The sequence below is a fragment of the Erigeron canadensis genome, chromosome 9 (assembly GCF_010389155.1).
Source record: "Erigeron canadensis isolate Cc75 chromosome 9, C_canadensis_v1, whole genome shotgun sequence".
In the NCBI taxonomy this organism is placed as follows: Eukaryota; Viridiplantae; Streptophyta; class Magnoliopsida; order Asterales; family Asteraceae; genus Erigeron; species Erigeron canadensis.
In genome coordinates this window covers 13,056,061-13,070,373 of record NC_057769.1, presented here as the reverse complement: position 1 = coordinate 13,070,373, position 14,313 = coordinate 13,056,061, and the positions used below count along the sequence as shown (strand labels likewise).

The window sequence follows — 14,313 nt, the reverse complement described above, 5'->3', positions numbered from 1 at the left end:
ATTTCTTTCAACATGTGAAAAATGCGTTTCTTTTGGTGATGTTTAATGCCTTACAATAATAGTCATTTAGTTAAGTGCAACCCAGTTTAATTTATGAGTGTGTTGTTAATCTATGATTTTACATTTAAAGTTAAATATATTTTTGGGCTATCTTCAGGCGAGGTTACACGAGAATTTGGTGTTACCCGGAGCTCAGGACTAATTAACATTTCAGATATAGGGTTTTCTGGACATTCACCAGCAGGTTTTGGTGAAATAGGAACTCAAGAGTATGATAATTCTTTAGCAGACGATAGTATGAATATTAATGGTAATACTGGTAAAATTATTACTGCTCAACCACCTCCACCTCCACCTCCAATTTATTTCTCTGGATATACCCTCCCTCCCGGGAATCCTTGTGAGACCTTCACATTGCCTCCACCACCAGCAGATAAAAGAAGAATTGGGCCACGTCGTAAGCTTCTTTTTTAGCTTTTGTTAACACTTCAAATTATACACATCAAAGCATATTGTATATGGAAAATACTACCTGTGGCAATATGGGCTGGTTGTATAACGGACTAAATGTAACTTGAGGTAAAAACGGGTAACTATTGTAGAATTAAAAAGGTTGAAATCTTTTTTATCCAAAAATCCTAAGAGTTGATGTAAATCTCCAGTATGTCAATTTTGATTACATACATTATACTGTATTATTAATAATCTGGTCTTTTGAGTATCATAATCTGAGGTTTTGTGCATTAAAAATACATTCTAGGCGACTGCATCGTGTTTCACCCATTTGACTTGTTTTCCTTTTAACTAGAGCTAAGACATCATCTAAACCGACCTATTCTTAGTTAAATATATCGAATTTTCCATCTCTGGATGAATGGATCAATGTATTAATCATGCTAAAATAATGTTATAAAAAAAACAAGCTTAGATTCTTAAAAAAGTTAGAAGCCTGTGAGCATTTGGAAACATTTATCCAACGTTTTGACCTTTTTACTGCATCTCTTTTCTGAGTTACTTTTAAAAATTAGATAATTTACCTCTTTGACCCATGCTTTTAGAAATAATCCATTAGCCCTTTTAGTCATGCCTATACATTGAGTTTATGACATTTTTCTACACATCAGCATGTCCAGTGTGTTACCTCCCTGTGGAAGAAGCTACTAAATTAATGCCAAAAGCCTCATCATATTCGCCGGTGATCCAAAATCTGACATACGTCCATGAAGAGAACTTAACTGCAAGTGAGTTTGGAGGCTCGATTTTCGGTGGATATCCTTCTTTGAAACACAGATTTGAATCTTATGAAGTCAAGGAGTCAATGATGATTCATTGTGGGTATGTGTTCTCCAGAACTCAGCATTGTTCAGCAAATGATATTTGAAACCCATGATTTTTTTAACTAATGCTCATGGGCTTGGTGCTTAATTATACCAAAAGATTTGTTACAGGAGATAAGCCTGGACGCAAGACGGGATTTGATATTGACGATACAGATCTTTTTGAGATGGATCAGTGTCGCGGTGTGCTTGTAGCATCAGCAATTTTTGGTATATTTATATATAAATCTGTTCAATGTTTCCCACTTTTAAACTTTACTGGAGATGGCAAAAATGGATGGATTGGTCATTGGTGGGTTGGGTAACTCCAAACGGTTTTGGTTGAACTAGGTAAACTTTGTATGGGCCAGGTCAGGCTGACTCAAAACAGTTTTTATGCAAGTTTTGTGTAAGTTCATCATAAGTAGTTAATCTGTTATATATGTTAGTATGTTAAAAAATTTATTATTAATTCAAGATTCCTTTTATATATTGACTAAAGTGTTTTAATAGATTGTGTGTATCAAATATGCAGTTCGGGTAACTTTCAATCACTTTTTTGGCTATGTGCTTTGTTTACGCTTTACCCATCAAATCATAAACCAGGTCAACCGGTGTGCGCTCTGAGTACCAAGACAGTACATTGGACCAGAGGTTTCCCACCGACTTACCTATTTCTTTTTCATAAACCGGATCAACCCATTCATATGTAAATGTGTTTGAACTCATCACTTGCCACATCAACCCATGGAATAATCTAATGATTTAAGCTTTGCAGGAGCCTATGATATTATTCAACAACCAAAGAACATTAGTGAAACTTCAAGGCAAACTGTTTGTTTTATGATGTTCGTTGATGAAGAAACAGAAAGATTCCTTAGAAACTCAAGCAGAGTATATGATAGCAAGAGGATAGGATTGTGGAGAATCATTGTTGTCCACAACCTGCCATATACTGACCCAAGACGTAATGGAAAGGTAAATGAATGCATACCTTACTTATATGTCTGCTGCTTAATCCATTTGTCCATTGTGCATTTATGAAGTGTGAGGAGATATGAATAAATGAAGACTGGATTTTGGATCCCCTTTTTTAACAATGTTCTGACATAGATAGTTTGTGAGAAGTTTAACAACCTTCTTAGCTTTAAGTTGCAGGCTACTATGCAGCGGTTATTGGGTTAGTCTACTACTTTGGGCTAGCATTATTAGTTTACACTTTGCTTTAGCCGGAAATAAAGCCGGGGCTCACAATGGAAAATGAGAAAATTTTATAAATGAATGAAAAGATGAGTACATAAGCTGGCCAACTCTATGTGATCTATAGTTTTTTTTTAGTTCTTTCAGGTAAGTACAAAGTGACAGTAACTTGAACGAGCTTTCAAAATCAAACTATAGAGACTAGAGCATCTCAAATGTGCATATTTATAAGTGCCACATAAAACTCAAATGCTATGCTTTCATACTATATGAAATGTTCTCTTTTGCCTAGACGGCTAGGGTTCACATATTTTTCAGAGAAATGCCTAGCAGTCTTCTTATCCAAGCTCATTTGCTTGACAGGTACCAAAACTTCTACTTCATAGGCTTTTTCCCAATGTTCGGTATTCTTTATGGGTGGATGGGAAACTCGAGCTTGTTGTGGATCCTTATCAAGTTCTTGAAAGGTATCTTACTATCTTCTAGTGTAATCTAGTGGCACATGTATTATATAAACATAATATTTTGGCGCCAATATTGCATTCTATACTTATTGTCTTTTTAAGCTCTAAGTAATTGCTTCTTAAAAGCATAATAGTTGCGTTGTAGCATCAATTGGGATTCTTAGCTTGGAACTTGATTATCCATGAATAATAATGTGAAGCGTTAGGAGACAACATTGAATATGTGTCACTAGCATGGTGCAAATGTTGTAAAAAGAGAATAGAGAACTTTCTATTTCTTCAAAGAGTAGAAAAGAAAGAAAGCAAATGGTTTGCTAGCTGACAAGTAAATAGTAATATATCCAATTAAACTAACCAATAAAAAATCACATAGTTCTCAAGGCGTAGCTTTGAAATTTCAATTCAATCATTCTTGACGACGGCATTACAAGTTTGACTCAGATTTATCTAATCTGCCTCATCACTTTCGGCGGCCGACAACTCTTGCAAAGGGCAACTTCCACACCCCGTTATAGCCGTTTGAATTTCTCATTGCATTGGAAGCGTAATTACTAGCTCTCTTATCTTGCAGTTCTGACTCAGTCAACTTACGAAATTGGCCTCCCTTAGCAGTTTCTAGTCTCTCATTGGCAGTTAGTTTCTCCACCTCTTTTGTTTTCATCTATAACTTAGATAGTTCATGGAAGATTAAACCCCTCCATCTATGAACAACCACACGTAAGTCTGGTTTGAGTACTGATTAATGTGTCCAAAACTGGCTCTGGAACACCAATAATCCAACTAACTTTTTGGATAATGTTACAAATCTGGCTGTGAGATCTCAAGTAATTTCAAAAGTCATAAAGAGTTCCTCATAATACTGTTGAGAACGGTCTAACATTTTTCATTTTACTCCTTTTGTATATCCAAAGGATGCCCGGCCCTCACTCCAGGAATCCATGAAAGGGCCGGACCATCCATAGATATAACAGCATCCCACGTTAGACAAAATATTGTTACGCATGCCATTTAGATTTAGTTTTCATAGTAATGTGGATCTTGTGAACTTAAATGACAACTGTCTTTTAATAGATTTGTAGCCAGGTTGCTGTAGAAAATAGTTACATGATGATAATACAATATCCATATTATATTTTCTTTGAAAATATTTCATTATTTAAACTTTATGGTTGGTGACTAGTAGTCAACTTATTTTTTCTAAAGCAGTATATACATCTTTTGAAAATTTGGAGATAAAATGGAGTCTGAAAATCGCAAGATTCGTTACATTTCTTTATTTTTGTATTGAACAGCAAAGAATGTTCATACATGTTCTGCTTAAAGATGTCTTCTACTTTGTTGATTTTGATTGTGCATGATAATACATTCATTTTAGCCAAAATGTAATTCGTAAGTTTTGATGTGTTTAGTATTTAGTTTATCTATCTGACACCACAAATTTCAGGTTTTTGTGGAGAAAGAGTGCAAGTTTTGCAATTTCTAGACATTATAAGCGTTTTGATGTGTTCGTAGAAGCTGAGGCTAATAAAGCTGCTGCAAAGTATGACAATGCTTCCATTGATTTTCAAATTGAATTTTATAAAAAGGAGGGGTTGATCCCATATTCTGAGGCAAAACTTCCCATTACCAGTGGTACGACCTATCCCCAGATACATACCCCATCCTGTGAAAGTTGCATTGAGTTCTTTAAAATGTATCATGATAAGTTTTCCTTTGGTAAAAACCGGCTATACTCTTATAATATGTTTATGTCTATGAAGTCTTCTTAAACTGTCATTGATGAATGATAATTAGAAACAGAGGTGGCAAATTTGTCAGAATGGGCTACAGGTAAGATAGGACACTATTTTAGTATATGTCAAATATGGTTATAAATGGGTTAGGCTGACCCTCAGACACTTTTTAGTACATTAGTGTGTGAAAACATGATTATGAAATTAAAGTACTAGTATGTGTTAATAGTATGACAACTTAGGAGGGGTTGTATGTTATAGATTTCTTTACATTTGTTTCATCTAAATATTAGGAAGTACACGTACTTTTCTTTCAGTTTTGATTTTCATTAGAGGTGGCATTTAACCCATTTACTTGAATATTTGTCAGTTTTGGTTAATCTAAAGAATCAAATGGTTCAAGCTTAAATAGCTATCTAAAAGTAAAGTAGGTCAAGTGGGTCAAAAGTTTGGGCAGAAAGTCCCCTCCAAAGTGTTCAAATGGTTTAAGTTTAAGCCTCTTAAATCAGTTTACTTTAACATATTAGAGTATATTGTAATGGTATAGTCGTTAGAATCATATTTGATACCTGATAATAATCAAAGTTCTGGTAGGTCAATTTAACCCGCACAGGTTTGGTCCACATTAAATGTTATCTTCTTTGATCTGTTAACCAACCTGCCTGGCCCACTGATTTTGCCATCTTTGTTTTTATAAATGTTTGTTTAATGAATGAGTTGCTTTACTTGATATGAAAAATTTAATATTGTTTGATATTACAGATGTTCCAGAAGGATGTGTCGTAATACGAGAGCATATTCCCATCTCCAACCTCTTTACGTGTCTATGGTTCAATGAAGTTGACCGGTTCACTTCCAGGGATCAGCTTAGTTTTTCCACGGTGAGGGACAAGATCATGTCCAAAACAAATTGGACTGTCAGTATGTTTTGGGATTGTGAAAGGCGAAACTTTGTTGTGCAGGTAACGAACTTTCTTGTTTATAGGTTGTAATTTTGGCCCATTTACCTTGAAATTGGTAGGTTTGTGTTAAGTTAGTATCTCTAACTGGCAAATGGGTAAAAGTTTAGTTAAAAGTCAAACAGGCAAAGACATCAAGTATCTAACGAGCCAAAAGTCACGTAAAGGGTATTTAAATGCTTGCAACCATGTTGATGTGAGACTTTGTCTTGGTATTCTACTATTCTATATGAGATAACCTCAGTATATACACAAAAGGTCAAGTAAGGGAATTAAGATAACCCTAACTAACAAAGTTAATATTATTGTATTAATAATGTAGTTTTTGCATTCATGTTCAGTACCTTAGTCATTTACAAATTTACAAAGTTCTAACAGTGGAGAACAAGTCGTTGGTGAGGTCCACCCAACCCGACTAGACCCATTGTGACCAGTATTGTAAAATACCCATTATGAGACCCACTTTGACCTGTATTAGAATTACCCTTAACCATAGCCATTTGCCACATGTTATGCCACCTCTTTTGAGATCCTACTTGGAGGGAAATGCATATGGTGCACATTCAAATCCTATATCTGCAAAGACTCTATAGTTGGCTTGCCCGTTGCAGTCTTTATTCCATGAAAATTCAGTCTTAATATACTTCTTAGGGATACAAATTCCATTCGAACATAACTATTCCTCCATCCCCACCACTGCAGAAGTACCACCGATTCATCTTGGAGCATTGGGCGCCACCACCCCCTCCTGGTGGATTAGTAATTTCTAATCCTCCACCACTGCCGCCAGTACCCAATAATGGAACACCTAAAAGAGTTAGTAACCCGACAGAGCTCCCTATTAGAAGAAGACGAAGAGACAGAAGCCAGAACCCTAAAGTTGCTACTGACATGTGAGATTATGACATACCAAGAGCTAAAGCCAAAGTCAAAGCTAAATTTGCGTAGACAATATCAAGTTCTTTTTCCTTGTGTGCTACAAGCTACAGCCGGGTTAGGAAGAATTTATGCAAGATTAATGTGGTCAGTACAAAGGTACGATACAAAGTGCCATTTATATTAATGTTTGCTTTTTCTACATTAGATTTATCAGTCGCACATGTTTTTTGTCAAACAACTGAATTACATTCATTTTTTCTGCAGTCCCGTCAGTGAAATACCAAAGCAAATCTTGCTTGTTTAAACCATAAGTTGTGCATCTATAGCGATGCAGTTATGAAAATTTGGCAACTGAGGGTCGAGTGATTTCTGCATTGGTGACGATTAGGTTAATTGACAAGTACTTCATCCTTCTACAACTGTAGTTTTTGTATGCATGTATATATTAGCAGGGTCACTGTCGTGTTCCTGTCTTGCAGATGCTTTTGACTATGTTGCAAAGGGGACAGTGTTGTTATCCAAAGAAATGTATACTTTATATAGCACACCATACATGTTTTTGACTATATGGCATCATCTGTCTTCTAGAAAATGTTTTGCATTTAAGGGAAAATGACATGAAACTGAAATCTAATAATCTAAAATATTAGGAAGTTTGGTGAAGTGCTTTAAAGAATGACTAGAAAGTCCAAGTTTTGTCAAGGTACTAATTTTTAAACACTCCATCCAACTATAAGACGTGCAAACAGAGCTCTCTTTCAGTTGAACAACCAATTAAAATCCAACTTCGAATTTGTTGTTATTTATACCGATTTGTCCAAAATTAGAAAATATCATTATTACGCTCTCCGATTTCGTATTAAAAATCACAAAACCTTAAATGAAAAGCGAAATCTAATAACACCCTCTAGGTAGGAAAGGAGGATCAAACTCTTAGATAAAAAGTTTTTCACGTCATCCATCTTTACGGGTTAAAAGGAAAATCTAATATGTTGGTGATTTGTTGTGAGTTTGTGCTATCATAGTAATTGAGCTTTTATTTCAATGCAACACAGGTAACCGATTAAATGTAACTACACTTTCTTGGTCATTTTGAAGAAATTTGTTTTAATGTGAAATACATATTCTTCTTTCAAAGTACTGCTCGTTGCATTAAGAAAGATTTTTTTTTTTTCTTTTTTCAAATTTTATTTACCGTAAAAGGCTGTATTCATTCTAAGTTTTTATAGTTTTTAACTTTTCATGTGAATAAATACATATTTTGATATATTAAGATTAAGAAATATTGAGATCATTAAATATGCATTGGTTTCATATGAAATACGAGTAATACTCTTATTTCAGTCTCAAATTTTATTTGACTTGGACTACTTTTTGTGAAAATATGAAAGCTCCCAATGCATCATGTGTGATTGTTAATTATCAATGTTGTTAGATGGTAAATATTAAGTGATTTTACTTAAGTTTCCGTTTACTCGAGTCGTTTTGGCAAACGGAAGCATGATAGCCGACCTTTGGGAGAATGGATCATATGAAAAAGACGTGTTTGGTTCACAAAATGTTTTTAAACTCGTGTCAATCTCTTGCTTAGACTTACTGAAAATGAATTGCATAGAATCAATGTAATGTTAACTGCTAATTTTCTTGGAATCATCTCTTCCTCAAAGGGGAATGACATATCTACAACAATTATTAGTAATCTACAACAATGTATGCTTTACACATTTATAAACTGTGCAGTAAAACATATGCATTTGTTGTAGATGACTAATATGTATTGTAGATTTATCACTTCCTTTCCCCAAATGGTACACACGTTTCCTTGAAAAACATACGTTCACGCATGTATGCACCATATTTACTGTCATAACGGGCATTTTACATAACATTGAATAACATGGTGTTACGAATACAAAGAAACTAACAGAACTGTTATACAATATATCACGAGAGGATTGATAAACCACTAGAAAAAGATTATAAATTGACATTGCCGTAGCAACTAATATTTAACCACGACATATTTACCTGCTGCTATGCGCAGTCTGTGTATAAATTCATATTGTTGTTTCTTCTAAGATACATGATTAAATCTTAGCAAAATCGATTGTATCCTTGCCATTATGCGACTTCCTGTAAAAATGCTTGACATAATCTGAATACAAAACATGCTTATACAAAGCCTTCTCCCCTCTGTTAATCACTTGAGGCAATGGCCCAATGACATCATTAGGTCTAGGGTTCACAAAAAGTGGCACTGAAACTCGGTTTTCCTGCCCGTTAGCAACCACATGATGTTCAATGCTCTTATATCGACCGTTGCTCATGATTTGAAGCGCATCACCAATGTTGATTGTCAAAGAACCTTTAAGAGGAGGCACATGGACCCAGTTGTCACTGTTGAGTTTTCGAACATATAGTCCACCCGTTTCGTCTTGAAGAAGGATGGTTAAGGTTGAAACATCCGAGTGACCTCCTACGCCAACGGTGAGCTCAGGGTTAGGACATTTGGGGTAATAGTTTAGGTTCACCCGTCTCGAGCCCATAAGAAATGGTTGGTTTTTTCCGTCAAGTTTTGTTACACCCAGTCTTGTGATTAGCACTTCTAGTAGCCTCTTGACAAGGGATTCTGACTTGTTTATATATTCCAGAACTTCATCCCTGCATAATAAACAAGATCATATCAATGACGATTTGATTCAAATTATAGCAAAATGGACCAATTTGATTGAATATTGTATCCACAAAGAACATAGACGTGTAATATAAGACTACCCGCAATGGGGGTGCTTGTAGGTGATTCATGGCGAGGTGGAGGATGTTTATAAAGAAGGCCACTGTAGGTGATTGTGGGAAATCCATGGGTGCCTTTCCTATGTATTTGTGGGGACGGATGAAAAAGCTAGTACAGACAGTCTATCGTTGTGGGTAAAAAGTATTCATGGGAAAGATGGATGAAAAAGCTGATGTGACATGCTGATTAAGCTATTTGTGAAAAAGATAACTCCAACTAATAGGGACAGTCTAATGTGTCTGGAAGATTAAAACACATTTGTGGAAATCAGCCCATTGATAAAATCTTTTTACATTGGGATCAGTCATCTGGGTTTTGAGATCCATTCCTTACATGTGTGAAGGAGGGGTGGAGGGGGATATTTGGGATATATTTGGAAGTCCTGATCAATCCTAAACATTCGGGGTAGTTTAGGTGTAAGATATTTTTGCCGTTAAATAAAAGCAGATATGAAGAAAAATTCTGGTCTATTTACCTACATGAGGAGGGCCAAAATGCCTTGGCTTCATCATCAGAAACATAAAAACAACTAAGGTAATCTTTCCATTCATATACTTTGTCTATTTCTGGAATGAAGCTGGTAACAAGTCTAATATTTTTGGTAGGACTGTTTTTGAACAAGTACTTCTTTTTCTCATAAGCAGGCAACGCAAAAAACCTCTTTGTCGCATCCTTCACGTCGTCAAGTACATTAAGGGGCACTCCATGGTTAACAACTTGAAAGAATCCCCAATTCTCGGCTGCATCGCATATTGACTTTATGATAAGTGGATCTTTAGAATTCGACATGTCAATAACTGGGATCGACTCGCCAGGAACAACTTTGGTCATATCAAGCCTTTTTTCAAGAGGTTGAATAAATAGTTCAGGTAAAGTTTTGAAGTTGAGTTCTGATAAACCCTTAACACCATGACCTTCATCAACCACAAACCTTTTGAGTTCATCTCTATTTGTAAATGCTAGTGCCATCAAAGCCAACCTGTTTCATAGCTAAAGATTATATAAAGAAAATTCATATATTCATCTAAGAATAATTAGCGATCAATCCATCAGATAATCACTTAACATACATGCTATATATAGGCGGGCTAAAATTTTGCTTCAAGAGTAGGCCAAATTGATTTATCTTCATAACCATTGGTAAGGTCTTAAACTTTGAGAAAATCAACCAGGATTCGAACCCCACCTACTACATTGGAGAAGTTGCCGGGTGTGTGGGGTTCGTGGGTCCTAGGTTTCATCCCAGTCATGCATGATTCATGTTCCGCATACTATCCGATTGGATGTCACTATAGTGTCTTAAATGCTAACTGTTAACCCGTTAAAAAAAGCGCTAAAATATGATCATTTACGTCATTAAATCATGTAAATATATTCATCAATTAATTAGGCCAAAAATCCAGGGCTGGCAAAACTTACTAGAGAAAGAATAATCTAACATTATACTAATACTACACACACAATTTAGTTCCGCCTAGATAAATAAGCATTAGTTCTGGTCCGTGGTACGTGTGATGACTATCACAATAGATCGTGAATTCTAGTACCTTTATAGACAGTTTATAGATATTTGTAGAATTTGTGTGGATTTACGTATTAAAGTGTTTCTCAGATGGATATATAAACAATTTAGCATGGACTCATCAAAGTCTTAAAAGAATGAAAAAGTTTTTAGATATTTGAAGTTATACCTTATAATTGTGCTTAAGCCTCTTGCCCGTGATGCTATAACTTGATACCAAAAGATTCAAACAAATTCGGTATGGGATTTACGTGAGGTTGTGTGTATTTATAGGTGGGGATAGAATACAAATATTGGCGATTTTCGTTTCCCAAATGTTGATATAAAATAATATCCATGAAAATAAATACGGTAATAAAAAAATAAGAACACATAGAAAGGACAAAAAACGGTTGCCACGTTTTGGGATCTACGGCTGGGTGGAATTCCCAAGTGACCCATTTCAACAAGGGGATAAATAATGGTTTATTTTTTACATAATCAATAAGGAGTTTTTCAAGTTGGTTACGTTAAATTTTTTTATTTTTTTTAAATGACAATTTAATATACTTTTACTCCTAAACTAATTCACTTCACAAAGGTGAGAAGTAAGATTCAAACCCAAATAAATCTTTTTAAGGTGAAAAACTTTACAAATAAGCCACTAACTTGAACTTAAAATTTCAAAATTAATCTTTTTAAATCTTGTTGTTGTTTAATTTCTTTTTTTTTTATAATGGAAATCTTTTATTTATAGTGGTCAAATTGGAAAAGTTGAAAGTTTTGTTTTTTATTGTTTTAATTGCTTAACGAACTTTCACATTTTATTTATGTATATATATTTTGTAATAACTTATTGCTAGGGGGTATAAGGACTATGTTCAGTGACCTTAATTATCGTGATTATATTTGTTATTGACATGAAAATACCGACAATAAAAAATTTAAAAAGTCAAAGGCAGCACAAAAATACTCAACTAAAGACTTGTAGAAACGTCTAGTTGAACTATTCGAGGAAAAGTTAAAATTAATTTTTACTCGCCCGATAAATATTTCAAGTTTCTTAGATAACCAAATGGAAAAATAAAAATGAAAATCCAAATACGGCTTAAAGTAGTGTTCATACATGAATAATATCGTCGACAAGACAAAAAACATTATGATGACAATAGCAATCATACAATAATATTATACAAGTAGAAGAAGCCAGATCACTAACATTGTTCATGGTATCTATTCATGGAAATGTTCACCATAGTAAGTCCGTGGGCACCCCTTTCAACGGTGTGTCGACTTAAGGTCGAAGCTAGCTTGAAACCGTTGACATATTATCTATACTTATATTATACACTTTCATCTTAAATATTTTAATTTATGTTATAATGTTGATTAAAGTTATATTAGTTGATTGAATTTTTAAATGTGTATTTTATTAGAATGTGATCATTTTATTGTAAATCACATGTCCAAAAATAATTTATATTATACACTTTCGTCTTAAATATTTTAATTTATGTTATAATGTTTGATTAAAGTTATATTAGTTGACTGAATTTTTAAATGTGTATTTTGTTGGAGTGTGATCATTTTATTGTAAATCGCATGTCCGAAAATAATTTAAGCCTACGGGGTTACACGAAATGACACTGTAACTCTATATTAATTAATTAATATATTAACTAGTTTGATCACAAAATGATTAATTAAACATAATTAAAGGGTTAGTTGTATTTAATTAATTAAAGAGGAGGATTAAAATGTGAAATTAGAAAATTGGTGTTGGACCCTAATTCTAAATGGGGGGGGGGGTTGATTAAGGCTTTGTAAGCCTTGATTTAACTTGTTCACCAAGATAATTAAACCCTATTCATTCCCTATAAATAGAGGGCTTAATTCAAGGGTTTTCTCATTCATTCACATAGCAATTCTCTCCTCTTTTATCCATCTTTCTTGGTTCGGCCGATCTCCCCCTTCCAAAGGGATTTTTGGCTTTAAGGTTTAGGGATAGTAACAAAGTGTTGTTCGGTTTGTGATCGGGGTACTAGCATACGGTATAAGAGGTGTCTAGTGTGCGATCGTAGAGGGGTTTTGCTTTAAACCCTAAATCATAATAATATTATTATTATTATTTATTGGAACTTTGCATAAGGTACACATCTTAATTCTATTCTTTGTTAATTAATTTGATTGCATATTTGTTTCGATTCTTTCGTTGTGCTTACTCGTGATTATATGTATGATTATATGCTTATATTATAACAGTAGTATCACGAGCCACATATGTGATCTATTCATTACAAAGATCAAAACTTGAAGGGGGGTTAAGGGTTGGTTGTTTTTTAATTAATTGTTAACTAATTTAAAGTTGTTTTCTTATTTTAATCAATTAAAAATCGGTTTAATTAAATAAAAAAAATTAGAGTTTTTAATTTAATTAATTTAACCTAATTCATTGGATGATTGAAACTCTCAAGCAAGTTTTGAATTGTGAATTGACATGATTTATGTGATAAATTGCATGTTATGTGTATCTTAATTATTTAAAGTTGTTAAATAATAGTAAAATCACAAGGAATTCATGCAAAATTAATTGTGATTTTACTGAATATATAGAGATTTATTTTTGCAAAGCATGATGATCCAATAATTAGGGTTAATTATTAGATAATTGTGTGACTATGTGAATTTTTCGTGTGATTTTTCTGATTTGCGACAGTTCACTAAAAGATTCATATCTTTTAATCGGTAATGAGTTAGAAGTCGAAATTCGGACTGTAGATTTTCAACTCATAGGGCTATAACTTTGTAGTTTTGGTCGAAATCTGATTCGGAGCAGAAACAGGTCTAAACTGGTCATGAAGCTGATGGAAATTTCCAGTCAGCATGTTTATGTGTTTATGTGATAATTATTAGGTAACTAAAATAGTTTAAAGACTTACGCAATCAAGGTAACTTGATATATGTGGTCCTCTTCTTCGGAAGGGGCAGCCGGGTTTAAACATATGCATGAACCATAGTAACCATGTTTAGGTGGCCCACCTTAACTTGTTACATGATTAAGTAGTTCGGAATTAGCAAGTTTTAATTTTGCATGTTTATAAGTTGTATAAAGGTGATGCAAAAATTGTTTTCTTGGAAAATATAAACTTGACTAAGAACTATCGAAATAGAGATTTCAATAATAAAATTGGAGTCTTACAATCTTGAGATACACCGGCTCACACATTTGAACAAACTCTAAGAGAGGTATAAGCCGGAGTGCGTTAGCCTTCTAAAAGGGCGGATTTTTAATTGCGTTCATCGCAAACCTTTGCCCTTGCACTTCTTTGTGCGTTCAAATGGAGCTACCGAGCTCTCTTGTGTTGTTAAGACTATACAAATGATTTTGTTAAATATTATGTTATGAAGATTATGCATGAGTCTTCAAACATAAACTTTTGATTCACATCAAATGCATTACCCATTTA

At 34.0% G+C, this 14,313-nt stretch overlaps 2 protein-coding genes across 2 annotated transcripts; one reads left to right on the top strand and one right to left on the bottom strand.

Annotated features, from left to right (window-relative positions):
- Nucleotides 1-93: 93 nt before the first annotated feature.
- Nucleotides 94-7,143, top strand: LOC122583244 (probable hexosyltransferase MUCI70). Its single transcript, XM_043755668.1, has 9 exons — nucleotides 94-457; nucleotides 1,125-1,335; nucleotides 1,438-1,547; nucleotides 2,095-2,294; nucleotides 2,880-2,983; nucleotides 4,425-4,612; nucleotides 5,476-5,675; nucleotides 6,375-6,707; nucleotides 6,816-7,143. The coding sequence occupies exons 1-8, from the start codon at nucleotides 94-96 to the stop codon at nucleotides 6,567-6,569; spliced, it is 1,572 nt and encodes a 523-aa protein (XP_043611603.1). The 3' UTR covers nucleotides 6,570-6,707; nucleotides 6,816-7,143.
- A 1,263-nt stretch (nucleotides 7,144-8,406) lies between these two features.
- LOC122582825 (feruloyl CoA ortho-hydroxylase F6H1-3-like) lies at nucleotides 8,407-11,167 on the bottom strand. Its single transcript, XM_043755259.1, has 3 exons — nucleotides 11,037-11,167; nucleotides 9,821-10,324; nucleotides 8,407-9,212 (listed from the first exon to the last, which is right to left on the bottom strand). Exons 2-3 carry the CDS (start codon nucleotides 10,312-10,314, stop codon nucleotides 8,639-8,641), a joined length of 1,068 nt encoding a protein of 355 aa, XP_043611194.1. The 5' UTR covers nucleotides 10,315-10,324; nucleotides 11,037-11,167; the 3' UTR covers nucleotides 8,407-8,638.
- Between the last annotated feature and the right edge of the window lie 3,146 nt (nucleotides 11,168-14,313).